General features: G+C 46.8%; 1 protein-coding gene and 1 non-coding gene across 2 annotated transcripts; both read left to right on the forward strand.

The window, feature by feature from the left end:
• Positions 1-10,341: 10,341 nt before the first annotated feature.
• LOC109747992 (probable thionin-2.3) lies at positions 10,342-11,699 on the forward strand. Its single transcript, XM_020307045.4, has 3 exons — positions 10,342-10,655; positions 10,902-10,961; positions 11,361-11,699. Exons 1-3 carry the CDS (start codon positions 10,397-10,399, stop codon positions 11,447-11,449), a joined length of 408 nt encoding a protein of 135 aa, XP_020162634.1. The 5' UTR covers positions 10,342-10,396; the 3' UTR covers positions 11,450-11,699.
• A 4,598-nt stretch (positions 11,700-16,297) lies between these two features.
• Positions 16,298-17,463, forward strand: LOC109747996 (uncharacterized). The gene is made up of 3 exons (XR_012193865.1): positions 16,298-16,606; positions 16,737-16,814; positions 17,085-17,463. It is a non-coding gene; the product is annotated as an uncharacterized protein (transcript).
• The last annotated feature ends 3,713 nt before the right edge of the window (positions 17,464-21,176 follow it).

A 21,176-nucleotide genomic window follows, 5' to 3' on the forward strand; every position in this document is an offset into this window, starting at 1 on the left:
GTTTTCTCATTGTGATACATGATCACATGAGGGCGTGGCTTCGATGGTTGTGTTTTTTTCCTAGTGGAGCTAAGTATGGAAGGAAACCGGTGAGAGAAATAAATCGAAGAGGGAGGTGATCTGTGTGGAAGGTGATCTCATGTACTCCCTCCGTCCCATAATATAAGAACGTTTTTCAAACTAACAAAGCTTGAAAAAGTTCTTATATTACGGGACGGACGGAGTATATGGTATTATTTATGAATTCTTAATTACCAAATATTACATGATTGAATTGAATCGGCACCTGCCAAATCAAGCACGAATAAATAGAATGAGTATCAGACGCGATTCGGTTTTAAGTGCAAAAAAGAAAAAAAATTAACATGGGAGGGGTGGTGGGAGGTGGGAGAAAATAAACCGGACAAAAATTAACCAGACGAAAAAAAATCATGAAGACTATTCACCAACTGAGACATTAGAAGTAGAGATATATGCATAACGTGTACAATATGTAGTATCGTAAAATACCAGCAAACAAAAAAGAATTAAATGGAAAACACAAAATTAATGGAAAAATAAAAATTAAAACCAACCCCCCCCCCCCCCAAACATCTAGTACCGGTTGGTGCTACCAACCGGTACTAATGGTCTACCAGCACCCGGGCCTGGCTCGTGCCACGTGGTGGCACTTTAGCGCCGGTTCGTGCCGAACCGGTACTAAAGGGGGGGCCTTTAGTCTCCACTCCATAGTGCCGGTTGCAGAACCGGCACTAAAGGCCCTTACGAACCGGTGATAAAGGCCTGTTCTGCACTAGTGTACGCCGGCAAGCTACGGCGACGACGGTGCATCCTCGGGCGGTTGCGGGAGCGCAAGCAGAGGAGCGGAGAGAGAGCTGCGAGAGGGGAAAGTTTTGGAGGGGGGCTAGTGTCCGTTTAGGGCTTCCAGGGGCGGTTTATGGCATTCTTATCCACGCCCATGGATGTGTAGTGCGCTGACACCCCCCCCCCCCCCCCCCCCAGCGCTGCGGGAGGTAAGGGAAGGCCGGCCACAGTGGGCTGGGGCGCACTGTGACTTCCCAAGGCCTAGTGGCACGGTGCCCTTTTTGTAACCTTTTCTTTTTAATTTTCTGTTTATTTCCTCTCCATTTTCCATTTAATTCTTGCACTAAATGACTTTTGCAAAAAGAACCATTGGCCGGAATAAATACTAGGCACTATCAAGTACTGCCACAAAAAGTTTGGCGGCATGAAAATTTCATTTGAATTTTGTTTAATTGCAAAAGGATTAAAGGCTACTGTTTTTGGTGCTAGCTCCCAAATGAGCAAGCAAGTGTTGTTGTTTTCCCCTACCATAATTTCTTATGGATTATTTCCAAAATTATGAACTATATTGCCCGCAAGTTTGGAGATTCCCAAATTTCACTTACTATTTGAATTTTGAATTTGAGTTGAATTATTTCTTAACTCCATTTCTTAGGATGTAAAGTTGATGACTTGGCATGATTACCATGTGGCCACTGTAGCTAACTTACTGGGGATGTTACAGTGGGCTAGGTTCAACCTGGCGGACGCACCCGATCGCGCCAGGGCCTCCTCATATTTTGACTGGATATGATGGGTGCCGGTCGGGAGCTGTTATACAACGATGTAGGCGCCAGCTCCTCTACATGGCGCTGACAGTCGCGTGCTCGTTTGCCGGCCCATGTGACGAGCGCTCGATCGCTTCATCGATCGCTACCCCTGGTCGCTTTGCTCGAGCGTTGTTTCACCTGTTGCCAAAAAAAGAGTGTTTCTTTCACCTCGGTTGAATTTAAAAAAGAACAAAAGAAAATTCACAAAAATGAAAAATTTGAGAAATCAGAAATGTTTATGGTTTTGAAAAGGTTCATTGAATTTTAAAAAAGTTCATTGAAACTGGGAAAAAACTCCTCGAATTTGAAAAGAGTTCATCAAATTTTAAAAAGACTCATCGATTCTGAAAAAAAGTTCACTGATTCTTAAAAAAATTATCATTTAAAAAAATCATCGATATTGAAAAAAGTTCATCGGATTTGAAAAAAAGTTCATCGATTTTGGAAGAAAAGTTCACAAATTTTGATAAGAGATCCTGAATTTTGAAAAAGGCTCATCGGATTTGAAAACAGTACAAAAAATTTGAAAAAAACATCGGATTTGAATAAAAAATCATTGATTTTTTAAAAAAGTTCACCAAAATGTTAAAAAAATCGTTGATTTTGAAAAAGTTAACTGAATTTAAAAAAAGTTCATTCAAATTGGAAAAAGTTCATCAATTTGAAAACGAAATCATTGATTGGAAAAAGATCATGAATTTAAGAAAAGAAAAAAGAAACAGAAAATAAAAAAGAAAAGGAACAAAACAGGGAAAACGTGGGGGGGGGGGGGGAGGGCATTTCCTATACATAGATAGAAATATATAACATGAAGTAGGTATTCACAAAACGAAGAGGTACCGTAGTGGTCAGTGTGCTTCATTCGGAAGGAAAAGATCCTTGTGGATTGCACTTGTCGGACCCCTTTTTTGAGTTTTTTAAACAGAAGAAAAAACGTAGAATGGGCCGGCCTAGCGGGAGGTGCTTGAGCCCGTTGCAAATGGTCACTGAAGCGCCAAATAGGATGCATCATGCCGGTCATCCCGGTCGATTGAGGCCAGTTTAAGACGTATGTCTGGGACAGGTTTTTCTGACCGGCCATTGATCGGGCCATCCACCAACATACGAGAGGGGTCTTAGGCGTCCGAAAATAGATGCTCTAAGAGCATCTACAGCCGCATATGATAAATATGTTATGGCTGCATGCATCGATTGATGCAGAGGCCGGGGTTTTTCCTCCTTTTCCAGAAAATATATGACAAATATGAAATCTCAAAAGCACGCGGACGCGGCTGGGCGCGTCCGCGGGCAGTGACCGGGCAGCCCTCAAATTTACACAACTACATCCGGACATCTCATACTAGATTCTCAAATCCATACAAAAGCATGCAAAGTACAAAAAAACTACGTACTACGTAGATGATCTAGCTGCACCTCGTCGGAGATGTCGACAATCTCCGTGCCCGGCTCCGGGTACATGGGTAGCAACTGCAGCTCCAACGCCTCCGGCAGCTCCGCTCCAGCCTCCCCCTTCTCTATCTCCGCGTCAAATTCGGCGAAGAGCGCGTCGAACGCCGCCTGCTCCTGCCGGAGGAACTGCCTGTTGGCCTCCACATAGGCCTCATCCTGGATGGACTCCAGGATGGCCTGCTGCTCCGCCATCCGCCACCTCCATCGGCTCCGGTAGCTGCTCTCCCACCTCCTCCTCTGGCTACTGCTCCTCCTCCTCCTTCTCTGGCTCCGCGATTCCGGAGGCAGCCCGAAAGCGATGCAGGCAGCCCGCCTCGCCTAGATCTCCTTCGCTATCTGCCTCCAGCGCTCCGGCGTCAGCATAGCGTACGTCATGATCTTGTGCCGGACCAATGGCGATGCCGGAGAATGTGGGAGAGCGGGGGAGAGGCGGCGGATGGGCTCGGGTGGCGACGCAGAGAGGGAGGAGGTGGATGAGCTAGGGTTGGGGGACGTTGGCAGGCTTAAATAGCCAGATTTGGCCTTGGGCGGCGAGCCGAAGCGCTGCCACGCGGCGATCACACTGCGGTGACGGAGAAGGCGTCCGTCGGACCGCTGGGTTTCCAAGCGATTCCGCGTGGGACCCCATCGTCAGTCCTACGTGGCGGGTGCGCCCGGTTGCGCCCATATCCGCCTCATATTTGAGCTGAATATGAGGGGTACCGGTCAGGCCGGGCGTTTGAGTCCCGTTTAGGGTGCCCGTCTGGGTCAAATTTTCGTAATCGGTAGTGACCGGGCGGGCCATCCGGACGTTTGACACTGATTTGGGGCACCCGGCTGTAGATGCTCTAACGCATAGCAACTTGATGGGACTTGTAAGCAGGAGCATGCTCCGACCATCTCAAGATTATGGGCCAGATCCGTGATATTATCCGTGCAACCCAGATCTCAAAACATGTGGCTGAAAGAAATTCTTGCTTTCAAACTATAGGAAGGGTGCAATTTCAAGACCAAGGAGACACGGCGCATCTTGCTTTAAACAGAAATCGGGAACTGTGGATCGCTGACCCCCTATTCAATTAGCACTCTGATCGATCTGGGTCCGTACCGGCCCCAACGCTTTTACTGAGAGCACTGCGATCGATCTGGATCTGGATCTGGGTCGTGTCTATTATATCTAGCTCTCTGGCACTGCTGGCGGGTCCAAGCACCACCACGACACACCATAAGCACGGATGCGTCACCCAGTTAATGACCAAAGGAGCAGCAGATGCACATCATTGTTGGAATCAACCACGGCAGACCAGTCCGGCACGAACTTGGTGCAATCATCCGAGTAGGTTTGGGTTAGCTAGCTTTGTACTAGTATAAATATAGCTGTACCTTATGCTTGTAATCAGATAAAATTAAAAGCAATAAAGTACAAAGGCACGTCACGGGCCTTTAGCCATCAACTCGTGTGTTCTCTGGTCTGTGTTTCCGGCGACTTGTACGTAGCCGCCAGCTGATTGCTAGTTTCAACTAGCTAGCTTTCCACCTACGTCTTCAAGCCAAGAATCGATCCACGTCCACGACTCCAACGGAAAGTACTCGTCTACGAGTAGTGCGACGTATATCGGGACCTAGTGCCAACAATTGGTATCAGAGCAAGGTTGGTCTTCTAGTAACGGAGGATCATGGCAGACGACGATAAGAACAAGCAACTGGCAGAATACTCCGGTGCGGCTAAAGTATTTGCTACTCCGGCGAGTTCGTCGTACCCACGATTTGATCGCGAGAACTTCGGGGTCTGGAAGGCCCTCATGGAGTGTGGTCTCCGCGCCAACGAGCTATGGGACGCGGTCGACCCAGGAGGCAACGCGTTCAAGAAGGAGGGAGCCGACCACCGGAAGGATCGGCAGGCGGCGTCGACGATTTACTCGGTGATGCCAATGGATGTCCTCCAACACCTGATCGCCAAAGAAACGGCGAAGGAAGCGTGGGATACCTTGAAGCTCATGTTCGAGGGACACACCCGCGTCAAGCAAGCCAATCTCCAAACTCTCCTAAGGAACTATGAGACTTTGGTCATGGGCGACAATGAGCCCGTGGATGCGTTCGCTTCACGGGTGGCTACTCTCGTCAATCGGATCCGCGCGCTTGGTGAAAACCTCACGGAGACCTCGGTTGTCCGGCGGTTCTTGCGCGCAGCCCCTCCCCGGTACCTGCAAATTGTCACGGCGATCGAGCAGTGCGTCGATCTCGAGACTCTCTCCATCGACGATCTCGTCGGATGCTACAAGGCTCACGACGAGCGTATGCGGTACAGTCTCGGGGATGGGAGGAACGATGAGAATGTCATGCTCACACGGGCTCAGTGGCTGGCGCTGGACTCAAGGAGAGGAGGCGAGGGCTCTAGCAGCAACACTCGCCAAGATCGTGCGCCAAAAGAACAAAGTAAGAAGAACGCCGGCGACGGCGCGCCGAAGAAGACGAAGTTCGACAAGCGCAAGATCAAGTGTCACAACTGTGGCATCATGGGGCACTTCAAGTCGGAGTGCAAGAAACCACCGAAGGAGAAAGCTCTCCTGGCCAAAGGAGGCGATGATGGAGACATGATGCTCATGGTCGAAGTATGCGAGCTAATGGACAAGGACAGTCCAGCTCCAAAGGCGCCGGCTACAGAGGTTGTCACGCTCATAGAGGAGGCAGTTTATCTTCACGTTAAGAAGAGGATGAACACGTCGAGGCACGTGTGGTACCTCGACACGGGCGCTAGCAACCACATGACCGGCGACAAGGACCAGTTTTCTGAGCTCAGTGTTTCGGTGGGAGGCACGGTTCGGTTCGGCGACGGACGGACCGTTGACATCGCAGGGCGAGGTACTGTCCTGTTTGAGTTGAAGAACGGCGGTCACAAGGTACTCACGGATGTGTACTATATTCCTAAGCTAAAGAGCAGCATCATAAGTCTTGGTCAGCTCGAGGAGCGTGGTTGCAAGATTGTGCTCGAAGATGGCTATCTATGGGGGTATGACCATCAGAGGATGCTAATTATGAAGGTGCAGAGGTCACCAAACAGGCTTTACGTCCTCAACTTAGATCGTGTGGATCCAGTATGTCTCTTGTCAAGCATGGACGACTCGGTATGGAAGTGGCACGCGCGCTACGGTCATCTAAATTTCCAGGCTCTTCGGCAACTTGGACAAAAGGAGATGGTACGTGGTCTACCGTGCATCAATCATGTTGACCAAGTGTGCGACGGTTGTCTCATTGGAAAACAAAGGCGAGCCCCGTTCCCAAGAGAGGGAAACTTTAGAGCGAGTAAAGCTCTTGAGTTGGTCCACGGAGACTTGTGCGGACCGATTACACCGGCCACCCCTGCCGGAAATAGATACTTCTTGCTCGTCGTCGACGACTTCAGCAGATTCATGTGGATCGTGTTGTTGAAGACAAAGGACCAAGCTTTGCAAGCCTTCAGGATAATAAAGATGGCGGCTGAAGTAGAATCTGAAGCCAAGCTGAAGGCCCTCCGTACCGATCGGGGGGGTGAGTTCAAGTCTCGTGCATTCACGGAATTTTGCGAAGCTCAAGGGATCAAGAGGTATCTTACGGCGCCATATTCACCGCAGCAAAACGGTGTTGTGGAACGGAGGAATCAGACTGTGGTAGCGATGGCACGAAGCATGCTGAAGAGTAAAGGCATGCCGGGCAAGTTTTGGGGTGAGGCGGTCAATACGGCCGTTTATTTGCTGAACCGGGCTCCAACCAAGAGTGTGGTTGGGATGACGCCGTACGAAGCATGGTACGGACACAAGCCCACGGTTGATCATCTTCGCACTTTCGGGTGTGTGGCGCATGTGAATACAGTGACCGGGCATACTAGCAAATTGGCAGATCGGAGTACTCCAATGGTGTTGGTTGGCTATGAAAAGGGAACAAAGGCATACCGTGCGTGCAACCCCTCGACCAATAAGGTGGTTGTGACGCGTGACGTGGTCTTTGAAGAAGCGAGGTCATGGAATTGGAACTCGACCGAGCCGGTATACCCGTCTTCCCATGAAATTTTCAACGTTGTTTACAATGATTACGAGCATGCAGACATTGGTGATCAACCGAAGACTTCAAGCATCGCGAGCGGCGCGGCAAAAAACGATGGCGCGAGGCACGCGCCAGAAGCAGTGGCGGCCGACGCGCACGAAGCTGCGTACGGCACGCCAGGCAGCAACGCACGCAGCGCCCCTGGTAGCGCTCGCTCAGCTGGCCAAAAGAACGTGTCAGAGGGGAGCGGCCCATCCAGTTGCCCAACTGATGGACCTGAAGATGGACTCGAGTCAGAGTCCAGAGAAGTCAGCCCAGGACGTAGCCCTCACATTGCGTCAAGAGGGCCAGAAGGCCACGTGCATGGGATTGTTGGTTCTCCTGTACGTACACCAATCTCACGTGGTTCACCTGGTGGACGTGTAGCCAGCCCAAGGGTGCTCCAATCGCCTGAAAACGGAAGTGTGGCAACTTCATATGATGATTCCTCGTCTTCGACTGTACAGGAGACAAGGGAACGTCCGCCGACACCAGTACGTCTTCGACCAGTGGTGGATTTATATCCAAAGGAAGTGCTTCCAAAAGTAAATCCTGTGAAAATTAAAGGAAGAGGACGGCGGTGTGTGCTTAGCGTCGAGGAACCGACGAAATTTGAAGATGCAAACACGGAGGAGTGTTGGCGTCGTGCTATGGACGAGGAGTTGGGATCGATCCAAGACAACAAAACATGGGAGCTCGTGGATCCACCCAACGACCATAAAATCATAGGGCTCAAGTGGGTGTACAAAGTCAAGAAAGATGCCGAAGGAAACTTGGTGAAGTATAAGGCAAGGCTCGTAGCCAAAGGATACGTGCAAGAGCAAGGTGTAGACTTCGAGGAAGTGTTCGCTCCTGTCACAAGGATGGAATCGGTGAGGCTAGTTATAGCTCTCGCGGCTCAAGAATCTTGGAAGCTACATCACATGGATGTAAAATCTGCTTTTTTGAACGGGGAGTTGAAAGAAGAAGTATATGTGAAGCAACCACCGGGTTACATCAAAAAAGGAGAGGAGCACGAGGTGTTGAAACTACACAAGGCATTGTACGGGCTATGCCAAGCTCCTCGGGCGTGGAACATCAAGCTTGATCGTACACTAGTTTCTCTTGGTTTTGAGAAAAGTCCACTGGAACATGCTATGTACAAGCGAGGTAAAGGCAAGGATCGTCTCCTAGTGGGCATCTATGTTGATGATCTCTTGATAACTGGAGCAGATGAGGAGGAGATTGCTAGATTCAAGCTACAAATGAAGGAGCTTTTCAAGATGAGTGATCTAGGGCTCTTGACTTACTATCTCGGGATCGAGGTACATCAAAAACCGGAGGGAATCACACTATGCCAGGAAGCATATGCAAAGAAGATTATTGAAAGCTGTAGCATGGAGGACTGCAATCCAAGTCATGTTCCAATGGAGCCTCGACTTAAACTTAGCAAGAAAAGCCAAGCACCCGTGGTTGATGCAACGGAGTATAGAAGTGTGGTTGGAAGCCTAAGGTATCTTGTGAATACACGACCAGACTTGGCATATTCCGTTGGCGTAGTGAGTCGCTTTATGGAAGCACCCACGACAGAACATTGGGCAGCTGTGAAACAAATACTCAGGTACATCAAAGGGACAACTAACTTCGGTTGTGTCTATTTGAGAGAGAAGCGGAAGGAGATGGTGGAGCTACTTGGCTACAGTGATAGCGACTTGGCAGGAGATATTGACGACCGTAAAAGTACCTCGGGCGTGGCATATTTCTTGGGAAGAAGCATAGTGAGTTGGCTATCACAAAAGCAGAAGGTGGTCGCATTATCATCCTGTGAAGCGGAGTATATTGCAGCTGCAACCGCGGCAGGTCAAGGTGTGTGGCTAGAAAGGCTACTCGGTGACCTCACTGACAAGGAACCGGAAGGAGTGGTGCTCTACGTTGACAACAAGTCCACGATTGCTCTATCTTGCAGATATCCTGACCAAGTCTTTGGGGCGACAAAAGTTCACGGAGATGCGGGGAAGGATCGGCGTCCAAGCTGTGAAGTGAGGACATCGTGGTTGGGGGGGGGGGGGGGGTGATTGTTGGAATCAACCACGGCAGACCAGTCCGGCACGGACTTGGTGCAATCATCCGAGTAGGTTTGGGTTAGCTAGCTTTGTACTAGTATAAATATAGTTGTACCCTATGCCTGTAATCAGATAAAATTAAAAGCAATAAAGTACAAAGGCACGTCACGGGCCTTTAGCCATCAACTCGTGTGTTCTCTCGTCTGTGTTTCCGGCGACTTGTACGTAGCCGCCGGCTGATTGCTAGTTTCAACTAGCTAGCTTTCCACGTACGTCTTCAAGCCAAGAATCGATCCACGTCCACGACTCCGACGGAAAGTACTCGTCTACGAGTAGTGCGACGTATATCGGGACCTAGTGCCAACAATCATGGCGTGCAACTTGCATTCGCGTTTGCAACACACTGGCTCGTTTGCATGCAGCTCTCCAACTACTATTCGTGCTCGTGGGTCAACATGATGAGCTCATCGCCATAGCGCATCTCGCTTTTTTTTGCTTTCATGTTTATATGATTTGCCAAAGTCAGTCTTTGTCAACTGTTTACACTCAGTACATCAACCTTTTGCCGTTGTTTCCATCCTCCTTTAGCTTATTGTTATCAAGCACAAATCTTTATCAAACGCCCCAAATAAACACTTGGCAAAATCTTTGCCGAGTGTCCGGAAAAAACACACTCGGCGAGACTGGCTTTGCCAAAGGGGGTAAGCCAAGTGCATTTTGCCGAATGCAACACTCTTACCGAGTATCTGCAGGCCTTCGTTGGGTATTCCTAGCACTCGGCGAGTGGATTCCAGTAGTGAGCCAAATCCACGATCTTATCCGTGAAGTCGAGATCTCGAACAGAAATCATGTTGTACATGCCCAGTTGAATATGCATCTGATATAATACTATCCTATTGCACTGCGGTCGATCACGATCCGTAGTTGATCGGCGCGCGTGTACCATGCGTGTATATTGTATCCCGTTCGATCGACGCAGCATATCTATGTACTATATCTTATGTGATCCTCCATGACTGTTGGCCGGCCGAACCACCGACATGACAGATGACAACATGCCGCAGCAAAATTAAAGAAGGATCAAAGTAGCAGAGTAATCGAGCAGCTAGCACATGCACACCACGCGGCTAGCTTACAAGTTTAGATGCGTGGCTAGCTCGCTCCAGCCAGATCTCCTATAAATAGTGGCGGTGCCGAGGTGTTGCTTCATCTCAGCGTCATTCATTTCAATCACCGTGTGTGAAAGAATTGAACATGGCTATGAGAGGCAACATTGTCAAGACCTTGGCGTTGATGCTCGTAGTTGTGGGTCTTGTGGCACTCCAGCAAACCCAGCAAGTACAAGCATCCCACTGTTGTTGCCATCTAGACTCCGTCCCTACCTATTTTAAGTGCCGCGAAAAATCTGATAGCACCGTCTCAGAGTGCTGCGGTGCTTCTGATGGCTATGTATCAGACGCTGCTGGATTTGAATGCAAGTCCGGTTATATAGATATAGAGACAGCACTGCAAGGTATGTGAAATGAAGGACCCTGCTTTTCGTCGTACATATTAATTCGGTTTTGCATTCACCGTCGCTTGCAACTCCAGTTAAAATATACCTGTCTAGCTCTATTTGTGCATGGTAGGAAGAATAGATGGATGGATGGAACCTGTTTTTAATTACTAGCTAGCTTGTGAGCTCCATCGATATGTATTTAATTTTTGCTTGCTTACATTTACCTGCATATACGCTGCTGTGCTGCCTACCGGGAATTAGCCGTCAACTACTGCAAGCTGGGGTGCACAGCTTCCTTGTGCAACAAAGTAACTCCATCTGGTAAGGTTCTCGAGATCTTGGTTGCCACTTGGTTTATCACTAACACCAACCTACACCATCACGTGCGCATGCTGCTACAAATCTCTAGGCAATAACCCTGCAATATACAAACAAAATGCATGCATCAGTCAGTCCCCCAGGAACTCTCGTAGTACTAGTAAAAGTCCCACCTATATAACTCATTGCTCGCATGTACTCTCTCTCTTCCCGTAAGTCTTTCTAGAGATTTCAACAAGTGACTACATACGGAATAAAATGCGAGTGAATCTACATTCTAAAATATGTCTACATACATTAGTATGTCGTAATCCATTTGAAATGTGTAAAAAGACTTATATTTAGGAACGGAGGGAGTATGATGTATCACCTAATTAATATATATTTTTCATACCGATGTAGGGAAAGATGCCACGGAACGCTGCACTAGTGGATGCCACGATCTGTGCACCAAGAACAATGCCGAAATTGCGCAAGTCGTCATGGCTTAACTAGTTATGCCAAAGAGCTGCATCTGACAAGCCCGCCAAGGAGTGTTTATGTTGCCTTCAATAATTGGTGCCAAATCCAATAAGGATCATGAGCTGTATGATGCATCTTCCTGCAAGGATGTATAGTGCTCGATCATCATTTCTTGTTAAATGTTTCATGTTGTATCCTTGGCAAATGGCATGACGCCATGCTTTTAGTGAAATCTTGTTTAGTTTGCAAATTATTATGGTGCTTTGTTCTAGCGAGTCATCTTGCTTTTTGTTCTTCCTTTTCATAGGGGTAACCAATGTTGTGGTTGGCAAGGGGTCTTATGAGGTTAATCAAAGCATGGGCGGTCAATTAGTGTTTCAGCCATCGCCCATGTGTAGGGATGAAAATGGAGTGGAAGTTTCTGCTTTTCCAGAGAAAAAGGAAATGGAGAGGAAATATGAAAACAGAAACAGAAATTTGCAAATCTGAAATGGAAATGGAATTTTTTATGCGGAAACGGAAACAAAAACGGAAATTGTGTTTTCCGGTGGAACACACGTGGAAACGGAACTTTCCGTTTCCGTTAATATGGAATTTCCGTTTCTACTATAGGCCCATGGCTGCTTTGTAGCCTAACTACCAAACAACACACAATGACACAATGAGTAGAATGAGCAAAAGGTATCAGTTGAGTACCAGCTTTTACTACCACACACATATTCAACTAGATCCTATATGGAATTGTCATGTACTACTACAATACCACCCTATGTTACAAACACAACCATATTACTTTGTAGCCATGTTAACAATTCCATCAATTTGTTTGTTTTTTGTCTGTATTTCTCTATGATCCAAGGGGGTTTTAAGTTTCGGTCAACACACAGTTTTCTTTCCTTGTCTGCTCTGTATTCACTCCGTGTTTGTTTCTGGTAGTATCCGTTTCCGTATTTGTTTCCGGGGTTTCTGTATTCGTTTCCGCTTCTGCAGAAAAATATGAAAACAAATATGGTAGCACTCAGTTCCTTCCACTTCCACGCCGTTTTCATCCCTATGCATGTGTCAATAAGATATGTGCAAAGCTTTTGCCTCAACTTTCACAGTAAACTTTCGTAAACTCTCGTCCACTTCCACAGTGGTGGAACTAGCACTTTATCGAAGCTCGGGCACGTCACATGCTTCATTATCTCACTTGTCTACCGTGAACGTGTAAACAAAATCAGCAATGTTTTCATAGATCCTAGATGTACAAAACACGAGATATGACAACAAATAACTCACGAAATTATGTGAAATTTTGTAAATCTCATCTTTGGAGACTACCAACTGCGAAAAATACTAGCGATACTACCAAACTTTTCGAAAATCAAATTTCGATCGTAGAATTGTAGATCATGTAATTATGCCTTAAAACATAAACACATTTTCTGATGAAACAAATATAAACATATTATTTACAAAAAAATATGAACATAATTGAGACCTATTTGGAAAAAAATGTGTTTTAAAAATGGTCATTGTGTATTAAACAATTATCATTTATTTCAAAAAACATTCATCATGTTTTAAAAATGTTATCATGTATAAAAAAACTGTTCAACACTTTTTCAATATGTGAATAACATATTTGTATGAAATACCTGTGTATTGTGATAATAGAATAAAAGTTTTGAATACTTGAATATTAAATTTGTATGCACTAACTTTTCTACAATATGTGATGAACTTTACTGAAATAAGCATTCATTTTTTTAATGTGTGGTGGACTTTGTTGAAATATGATATGGCCATCTTTTAAGTATTCGATGAATATTTTTAAAACACATGATGAACTTATTTTTCAAATAAGTGGTTATCTAAAAATATGCTCTATGCTCAACCTACTCCCTCCGACCGAAAATTCTTGTCATCAAAAAAGATAAAAAAAGGTTGTATCTAGAACTAATATGCGTCTAGATACATCCTCTTTTATTCATTTTGATAACAAGTATTTCCGGACGAAGAGAGTATTTTTTAAAATATGTGACGTGATGAATTTTTTCCCGATGATTTGTTTCCAAATATATGATGAAAATTGTATATATGTACGAATGTGTTTTTTTGTTTCCACAATAATACTTTCCCTTACTTGTTAACTTTTTCTTTCTTTTGTGTAAATATATGAAATAGTTTTTTTTTGAATTAAAAGAATTTCAAAAACTTATATGAGCCCACACCAGCCAGGGCGATTGGCTTGCTATTGAGCGCACTACACTGGTAGAAAAAAGGCCTTTAGTCCCGGTTCGCAAAGGCCTTTAGTCCCGGCTGTGCAACCGGGACTAAATATGCGCGACTAAAGACCCCCCACCCTTTTAGTCGCGTAACCGTGACTAAAGGCTTTAGTCCCGGTTCTCGTGGCTAACCGGGACTAAAGGCCCGTGCACGTGGGCGCCAGGGGTCCGTCGGGGCGGAGGACCTTTAGTCCCGGTTCTCGTGGCTAACCGGGACTAAAGGCCTCCTCCGCAGGTTTAGGGTTTTAGCCCCCCTAAACCTGGTTTCTTTGCGAATTTTTTTATTTTTTTTTATTTTCAAATTTCTGAATTATTTTAACCTCTAATCTCTAATCACCACCCCTCATCACTGCTCAATTTATCTTCTAATCTCTAATCATCCCTCATCATTCCAAATCATCTAACTTCCCGGACGGTCACCCATCCTCTCACTACTCCAGCCTGAGCACGCTTAACTTCCGGGTTCTATTCTCCCTCGTTTCCAAGTCTGCACTTGTTGTTTTCCTGACAATAGTAGGATGTCAATTCTATTAACCCTCAGGAATTTAGCTTGAGCACGAAGTGACACATTTCACTGTTTGAGTTTGAAACTATTGTTTTAAAAAACAATAATTATTTAGTAACACTAATATTTTTGGAATAATTAGTTTGACCATTGTTTGACCACTGTTTGACCACAGTTTGACCAGATTTGACCAAAATTTAAAAAAAACTGAAATAATTATTTAGTAACACTAATATTCTAGAATAATTAGTTTGACCATTGTTTGACCACAGTTTGACCACAATTTGAATTTTTTTGAATTTTTTTGCCTCTCCAGATCTTAAAAGCCCCGTATCATTTTTTCTGTTAGGTTTTTGAGGATTTTGAAAATGTTTAACGGGGTTCCCCCGGTTAAATTCGGATGTAACTTTTCGAGTAGATGATTTTTCATATAAAAAACTTTTTCATCCGAGTTCGTATGCAAAAGTTATGCCCATTTTAAGAAATTCCAGAGAGATTTTGCAAATAAAGTCGAAATTCATATTTGTTAATTTTCCCAACAACTAGACCACATATCACATGGGAAACTTATTTTATTTTCTTTTTTTGACATTTCCATCATTTTCTTTTGTTTTTTCTAAAACTGAAAAGGCGATCCACGGGGTGTGTGTGTGTGTGTGTGTGTGTGTGTGTGTGTGTGTGTGTGTGTGTGTGGGTAGAGTTTGAAAATGATGAACCGGTACTAATGCCTCAAGGGACTAAAGGCCTTCGGGCCAGCCTGAGGACCTTTAGTCACGGTTGGCCAGGCCAACCGGGACTAAAGCCCCTCCCGTCCGCCAGCTGTCGACCGAGCGCGCTGGGCCCAGATAGTTGGTCGCGGGTCTCCTCCCGAACCGCGACTAAAGACCCCTTTGGTCGCGGTTCGATTATTTTGGGGACTAATGGGGCGTATGGAAGCCTCTTTTTCTACTAGTGCTAAGCGCTGAATAGGAGCACTCAAGCTCGCACACAAGAGAAAATACCAACCGAGAAAGAAAACCTTGAATGGAACTCATAAGCAGGAGCATCACCCTACTATTTCTCAATCTTTTTACAGTAGAACAGGGATTGCGCGGCCAAATCTATGATCTTATCAATGAAGTCGAGATCTCAAAGTGTGTGGCTGAAAGAAATTCTTGTTTTAAATTAGAGCAACAACGCCAAGGAGACACGATGCACCTTGCTATGAACAGCACCCGGGGATCACTGGCTCGGTTCAACCTGTACATACGTAATTGAATACATATCTTATGTAATTCCTCTAGCACCGCTATCGATCACGATCCGTCATCGATCGGCGAGCGTTTACTATGCATATATTATATCCAGCTCGATCAGCGCACAGCATATATATATCTTATGCAATCCTGTAGCTAGTAGCATTGCTGGCCGGCCCAAGCTCCACCACGTACGTACACATGCAACAACCTACCTGCACCTACTTAGGGCATCTACAATAGTGACCCACAAAAAATCTCGTGCATCCGTTCACGGACAGGGGACCAGTCCGCGGATACGGATGCGGGAGGTCGATATCCAACGCTAGTCGCATTCTGTCCGTCGGCAAACTTAAATTTAAATCTACGCTGATCCGCTAAACACGCCGGATCACACCCGCGCTGGTCGCATCCTCGGGCACAACCAAAATAACGCAAATATACTTAATTTTTACATGCTTGAATTCAAAAAAACATCAGTCGGGCAGTCCGTGCATTACTGCGCTGTCGGACACGCAGCACCCGGGGATCACTTTGCTCGGTTCAACCTGTACATACGCAGTTGAATACATATCTTATGTAATCCAATAGCACCGCTATCGATCACGATCCGTCGTCGATCGGCAAACGTTTACTATGCATGTATTATATCTAGGTCGATCGGCGCACAACATATATATATCTTGTGCAATCCTGTAGCTAGCATTGCTGGCCGGCCCAAGCTCCACCACGTACGTACACATGCAGAAACCTGCCTGCACCTACTCAATGAACAAAGGCACGCACTGCAAGCAGCTTACAAGTTGACATCTACGGCTAGCTCGCTGCTACCATCTCCTATAAATAGTGGCGAGGCGCAGCTGTGGGATTCATCATCATCTCACCAGTGTCATTTCCACCCCTTGAAGTCACTTTGCGTGAGATAACCAGCTGAGAACATGGTGATGAGAGGCGGCAAGAGCAGCGTCAAGACCATGGCAGTGATGCTTGCAGTTGTGGGTCTTGTGGCCCTGCAGCAAACACAGCGAGTGCAAGCTAGCGTGTGTTGCTGCTTAGACCTGGCGGTCCCTGTGTACTATACATGCCGCGGCTCTTCTGGTACCATGTCACAGTGTTGCCCTACGTGTGGTGGCTATGTATCAGTCGGTGGATGCAGGCCCCCATATGTCCCCATATGTATGTATACCGGCCATCCTTTTTGTCATATTAATTATGTTTCGCATAAACTTTTTCTTGCAAGTCCTGTTCGAATGCTCGTGTAATATATGTTTCATTTTCGTTTGCATACACGCATATATATTCGCAGCTGGCTACCGCACAACAGCCGTCAACTACTGCAAGCTGGGGTGCACGGCTTCCGTGTGCAACAAATTAATTCCATCTGGTAAGATTATCTATATGCTACCATGATCGGTTGTAACATCATCGGTCACTAGCACCTACTCCAAGCATCGATTGTAACATCATCCGTCACTTCTTGCTACTAGTACAGTCTCAAGGAAATACATGTTCCAGACAAACGAATTCCACGGAGTCCCCACAAAGTCTCACATAGTAGTAAAATGTTGCACCTAAACAATTCCTTAATTAGTCATATGCCTCACCTAATTAATTTTAGTCTGCATCACCTAATTAATTTAATTTTCTCCAGCAGTTGTTGGCAGTGGCAACGAAGGAAAAGATGCCATGGAACGTTGTACCAGTGGATGTCATGATCTGTGCACCAAGAGCAGCACTGACATTGCAAAAGTCCACAATGCTTAACTAGTTAAGCCATGGAACTAGATGTCAAAAGCCGGCCAAGGCGTGTTTATGTTATCTTCAATAATTGGGTGTCACATCCAATATCAGTAGGATGTCAAATGTTACTTGTGATACAAATTTACTATTTCCAATAAGGTTAATGAGATGTGCAATGCATCTTCCTAGGAGGATTATGCTGCTCATCATCTCATCTGAATGTTTATGTTCTATCCTTGGCTTATGACATGATGACTTCATGCTCTTAATGAAATGTAGTTTTTTGTGAATTATTATGCTGTTTCATTCAAGCCACCTAGCAAGTTGCCGGCAGGGAAAATTGTGCAATAGATGCAACATACTAACCAACACATGCCACGGAGAAGCAACTTGGTGGCATGGACACAACATTTGGGGTCATGAGTCATGACACAGAGTTGCATTAAGTGTAGCTTTTGTCACACTTGTGTGTGTAGAAGAACACACATGAGTTTACAACATGTCAAAAATAAACGTATGCAACCTAAAAACTCAGCAAAACTAACCTGTCACAAAAACATAATATGTGTGCTGACCTTGGGAATTGCGAATTCAGCTCATCACCAAATAGGAGCTGGATCGCATGGCCCTCCAATCCCCCCCCCCCCCCACCCCATCGCGCGCCCACACGCGGTGCGCGCGTCTTCCCCAGTCTTAGCAAGCATGGAAAACCTTTGTCGGGAGTTCTTGCTCGAGCAACATCGTGAGCTCGTTCCCTAAGTTCAAGATGGTAGTTGCCAGTTTCACCCCCCCCCCCCCCCCCCCCGCTCTCTCTGTTTATCACTATCTTTTGCATGCATGATCAAATCAATCTCCTCTTTAAACCCTGCCGAGTTGCCACCGTTGTCATGACATGGACACCCTCAAGAGCTAGGAGCCAGATGACCCTGCTCCATGCTTGACTGGCTTCTGCATGATATGATGATGAATTAGCTAGATTTGATTATTAAGTCTTGTCTCCCGGCTATAAATATTGGCATGATTACACACACACACACACACACACACACACACACATGATCCTAGCGCCTCTCCTTGACCCACCTCCTCGGCCGTGTCACAACCGACGACTATGGCGACCCATTCTCGTCACTCTCCAAGCACGCGGAGGCGCGGCTAGCAATAATGCCTCGGGATGGGTGTGTGCTAGATCTGGTGTCATGGGCGGCTGGGGCAACTTCACCAGGGGACGCTGCAGGCTGGCCACCGCACAACAGTTGTCAACTACTACAAGCTGGGGTGCATGGCTTCCGTGTGCAACAAATTAACTCCATTTGGTAAGATTATCTATATGCTATATGCTATCTCAATCAATTGTAACATCATCAGTCACTAACCCCTACTCCCAGCAACGATTGTAACATCATCAGTTACTTGTTGCTACTAATACAGTCTCAAGAAAAATACACGTTCCAGTATACAAACAAATTCCACGGAGTCCCCACAAAGTCTCACATAGTAGTAAATGTTCCACCAAAACAATTCCTTAATTAGTCGTGTGCATCACCTAATTAATTTAATTTTCTCCAGCAGTTGTTGGCGGTACCAGTGGATGCCATTAACTGTGCATCATGAGTAACACTGACATTGCAAAAGTCCACGATGCTTAACTAGTTCAGCCATATAATTGCATGTCAAAATCTGGCCAAGGAGTGTTTATGTTGCATTCAATAATTGGATGTCACAACCAATGTCAGTAGCATGTCAAATGTTACTTGTGTTATAGTTTTACTACTTCCAATAAGTCGATGAGATGTATCATTCATCTTCTTGTGAAGATGTATAGTGCTCATCATCTCATGCTAAATGTTTAGGTTTATCCTTGGCTTATGGCTTGCCAACTTCACGATCTTAATGAAATGTAGCTTACTTTTCAAATTATTTGAGTGTTCATTCTAGCCACCTTGCTAGTTGCGGGCAGGAGATTATAGATTCCCCATGTTGCTGGCAGGAAAATCGTGCAATAGACGCAACATACGAGCCAACCCATGCAACAAAAAGCAATTTGGCAGCATGAACTCAACATTTGGGGTAGTGAACCAGATTCTATTTTTTTTGCGGGAAAACTTCTGATTAATTTATCAAGCATCATGGCAGTGCAAAAAACGCAAGAAGCAATGGAAATCATATGCATTGTCGGAGACCACCTAGCGACGACTACACGCATTGGAGCGAGCCGAAGCCGCGCCGCCAACATCGCCCCTCCCTGATTAGGCGACGTGGGTTTGTGCGCTTCAATATGTCGAGGACGTGGAGTTGATTCAAGATGGTGTACACATGAGAGCCTAAAATCAAGGGAGCGACTAGCATGGCTAACTACATGGAGTTGGCTGTAGGTGAAGCTGAAGTCTGACAAAAGCTATGAAGCAGCTGGGTTTGACTCCTCTGAGACGTAGCTCAATCTAATTTTTATCTCATAGGGTCCACTGGGAGTGATAGTAAAACCTAGCGAAAAATAAGAGGCGTGGAGAAGTCGAACCCATGACCTTCATAGCTTCCACGACTTACCCGCGCGACCCTAGCATGTTAGTAAAACCATCTTATTCTATCTTATCTTCTGTGAATGCTTAAGTTCAAATTCTTCCAAAAAAATTACAGGAACAGTGTGTTGTATGTTATCACAATAATAATATAGCAAGTAATAGACCGGTTACGGTTACCGGAAATATTAACCGGAAAAGAAAACCTTGGATGGAACTCATAAACAGGAGCATCACCCTACTATCTCGAGAACCAGTTTACAGTGGAAGACGGTTTGATGTGCACCAAAACCATGATCCTTTCCGTGAAGTCGACATCTCAAAGCATGTGGCTGAAAGAAATTCTTGGTAGTTTAATTTGAACTAAAAAAACGTCATATATTTAGGAATGGAGGGAGCTGGAAGGCTGCGACTTCAGCACCAAGGAGACACGACGGCACCTTGCTATAAACAGAAACCGGCCGGGAACCGTAAGTCACTAGCTCCATTCATTAGCATCCTGTCGCTGCCCAATATCTTATCCAACACTATCCCCTAGCACCACGATCGATCACGATCCGTCGTCGATCGGCGAGCGTTTACTATGCATATATTATATCTAGCTCGATCAGCGCATCTAGCTAGTACTGCTGGCCAGCCCAAGCTCCACCACACGTATGTACGCATGCAGGAACCTACCTGCACCTACTTAATGGTCAAATTTCTGATGCATGACGATGATGTATTAGTTAATCAATTGTAAGTAAGGACCAGACCCCTCCTCCCTCCCGCGTCGCCCCCGCGTGGCGACAGGGAGGGAACCCTAGATCGCGCCGCCGGTCTCCCCTCCCCTCCTCCCTCCTCCTCCCTCGCCGCCGCCAGGGGGCCCGGCTGGGCAAAGGCCGGTCGGCGCCGGCGCCGGCGGGGCATCCTCGTCCTCCCGCGCGGTGGGGTTGGCGCGGGTCAACACCCCGGGCCGGGGCGTGGTGCTGACGCTGGGCGCCACGGCGGTTCGTCTGCAGCGACGGCGCGACGGGCGGCGCGGTGGCGGTGTGTGCCTGGGGCGGTGGCGGCGGCCGGTCGTCTTCTCCTCCGGCGGCAAGGGCTGCGGTCGGCACAGGTCGTGGATGGTTGCCTCTTCTTCGGCGCGGGCTGGCGGAGGTGGCGGCGCGGCAGCGGTATGCTCGACCCCCTCCTCTACGGCCGTCGTGGCGCATGAATCGGCTGCTGGTGGCGGCTCCTCTTGTGCTCTGGTGTGGCTCGGCTGGCCGGTGAATGGCAAGGGCGCCGTGAGGGGGAGGCAGGGGTGCCTCCCGGACTCGCCGTCGCCGCGATTTGGAGGTGCCAGATCGGGTGTCTCGGGTGGCTGCAGCACGGCTAGCCGCCGGCGTTTCCCCTGCCCAGATCTGGCTGCCGGCCGCTCCTGCCATAGGAGCTTGTTTGGGGTGGAAAGAGGGGGTCTTTACTGCCCCTTCACCGGTTGACGATGTCGGTGTGCGGCGGCGGCG

The sequence above is a fragment of the Aegilops tauschii genome, chromosome 1 (genome assembly GCF_002575655.3).
Source record: "Aegilops tauschii subsp. strangulata cultivar AL8/78 chromosome 1, Aet v6.0, whole genome shotgun sequence".
Lineage (NCBI taxonomy): Eukaryota > Viridiplantae > Streptophyta > Magnoliopsida > Poales > Poaceae > Aegilops > Aegilops tauschii.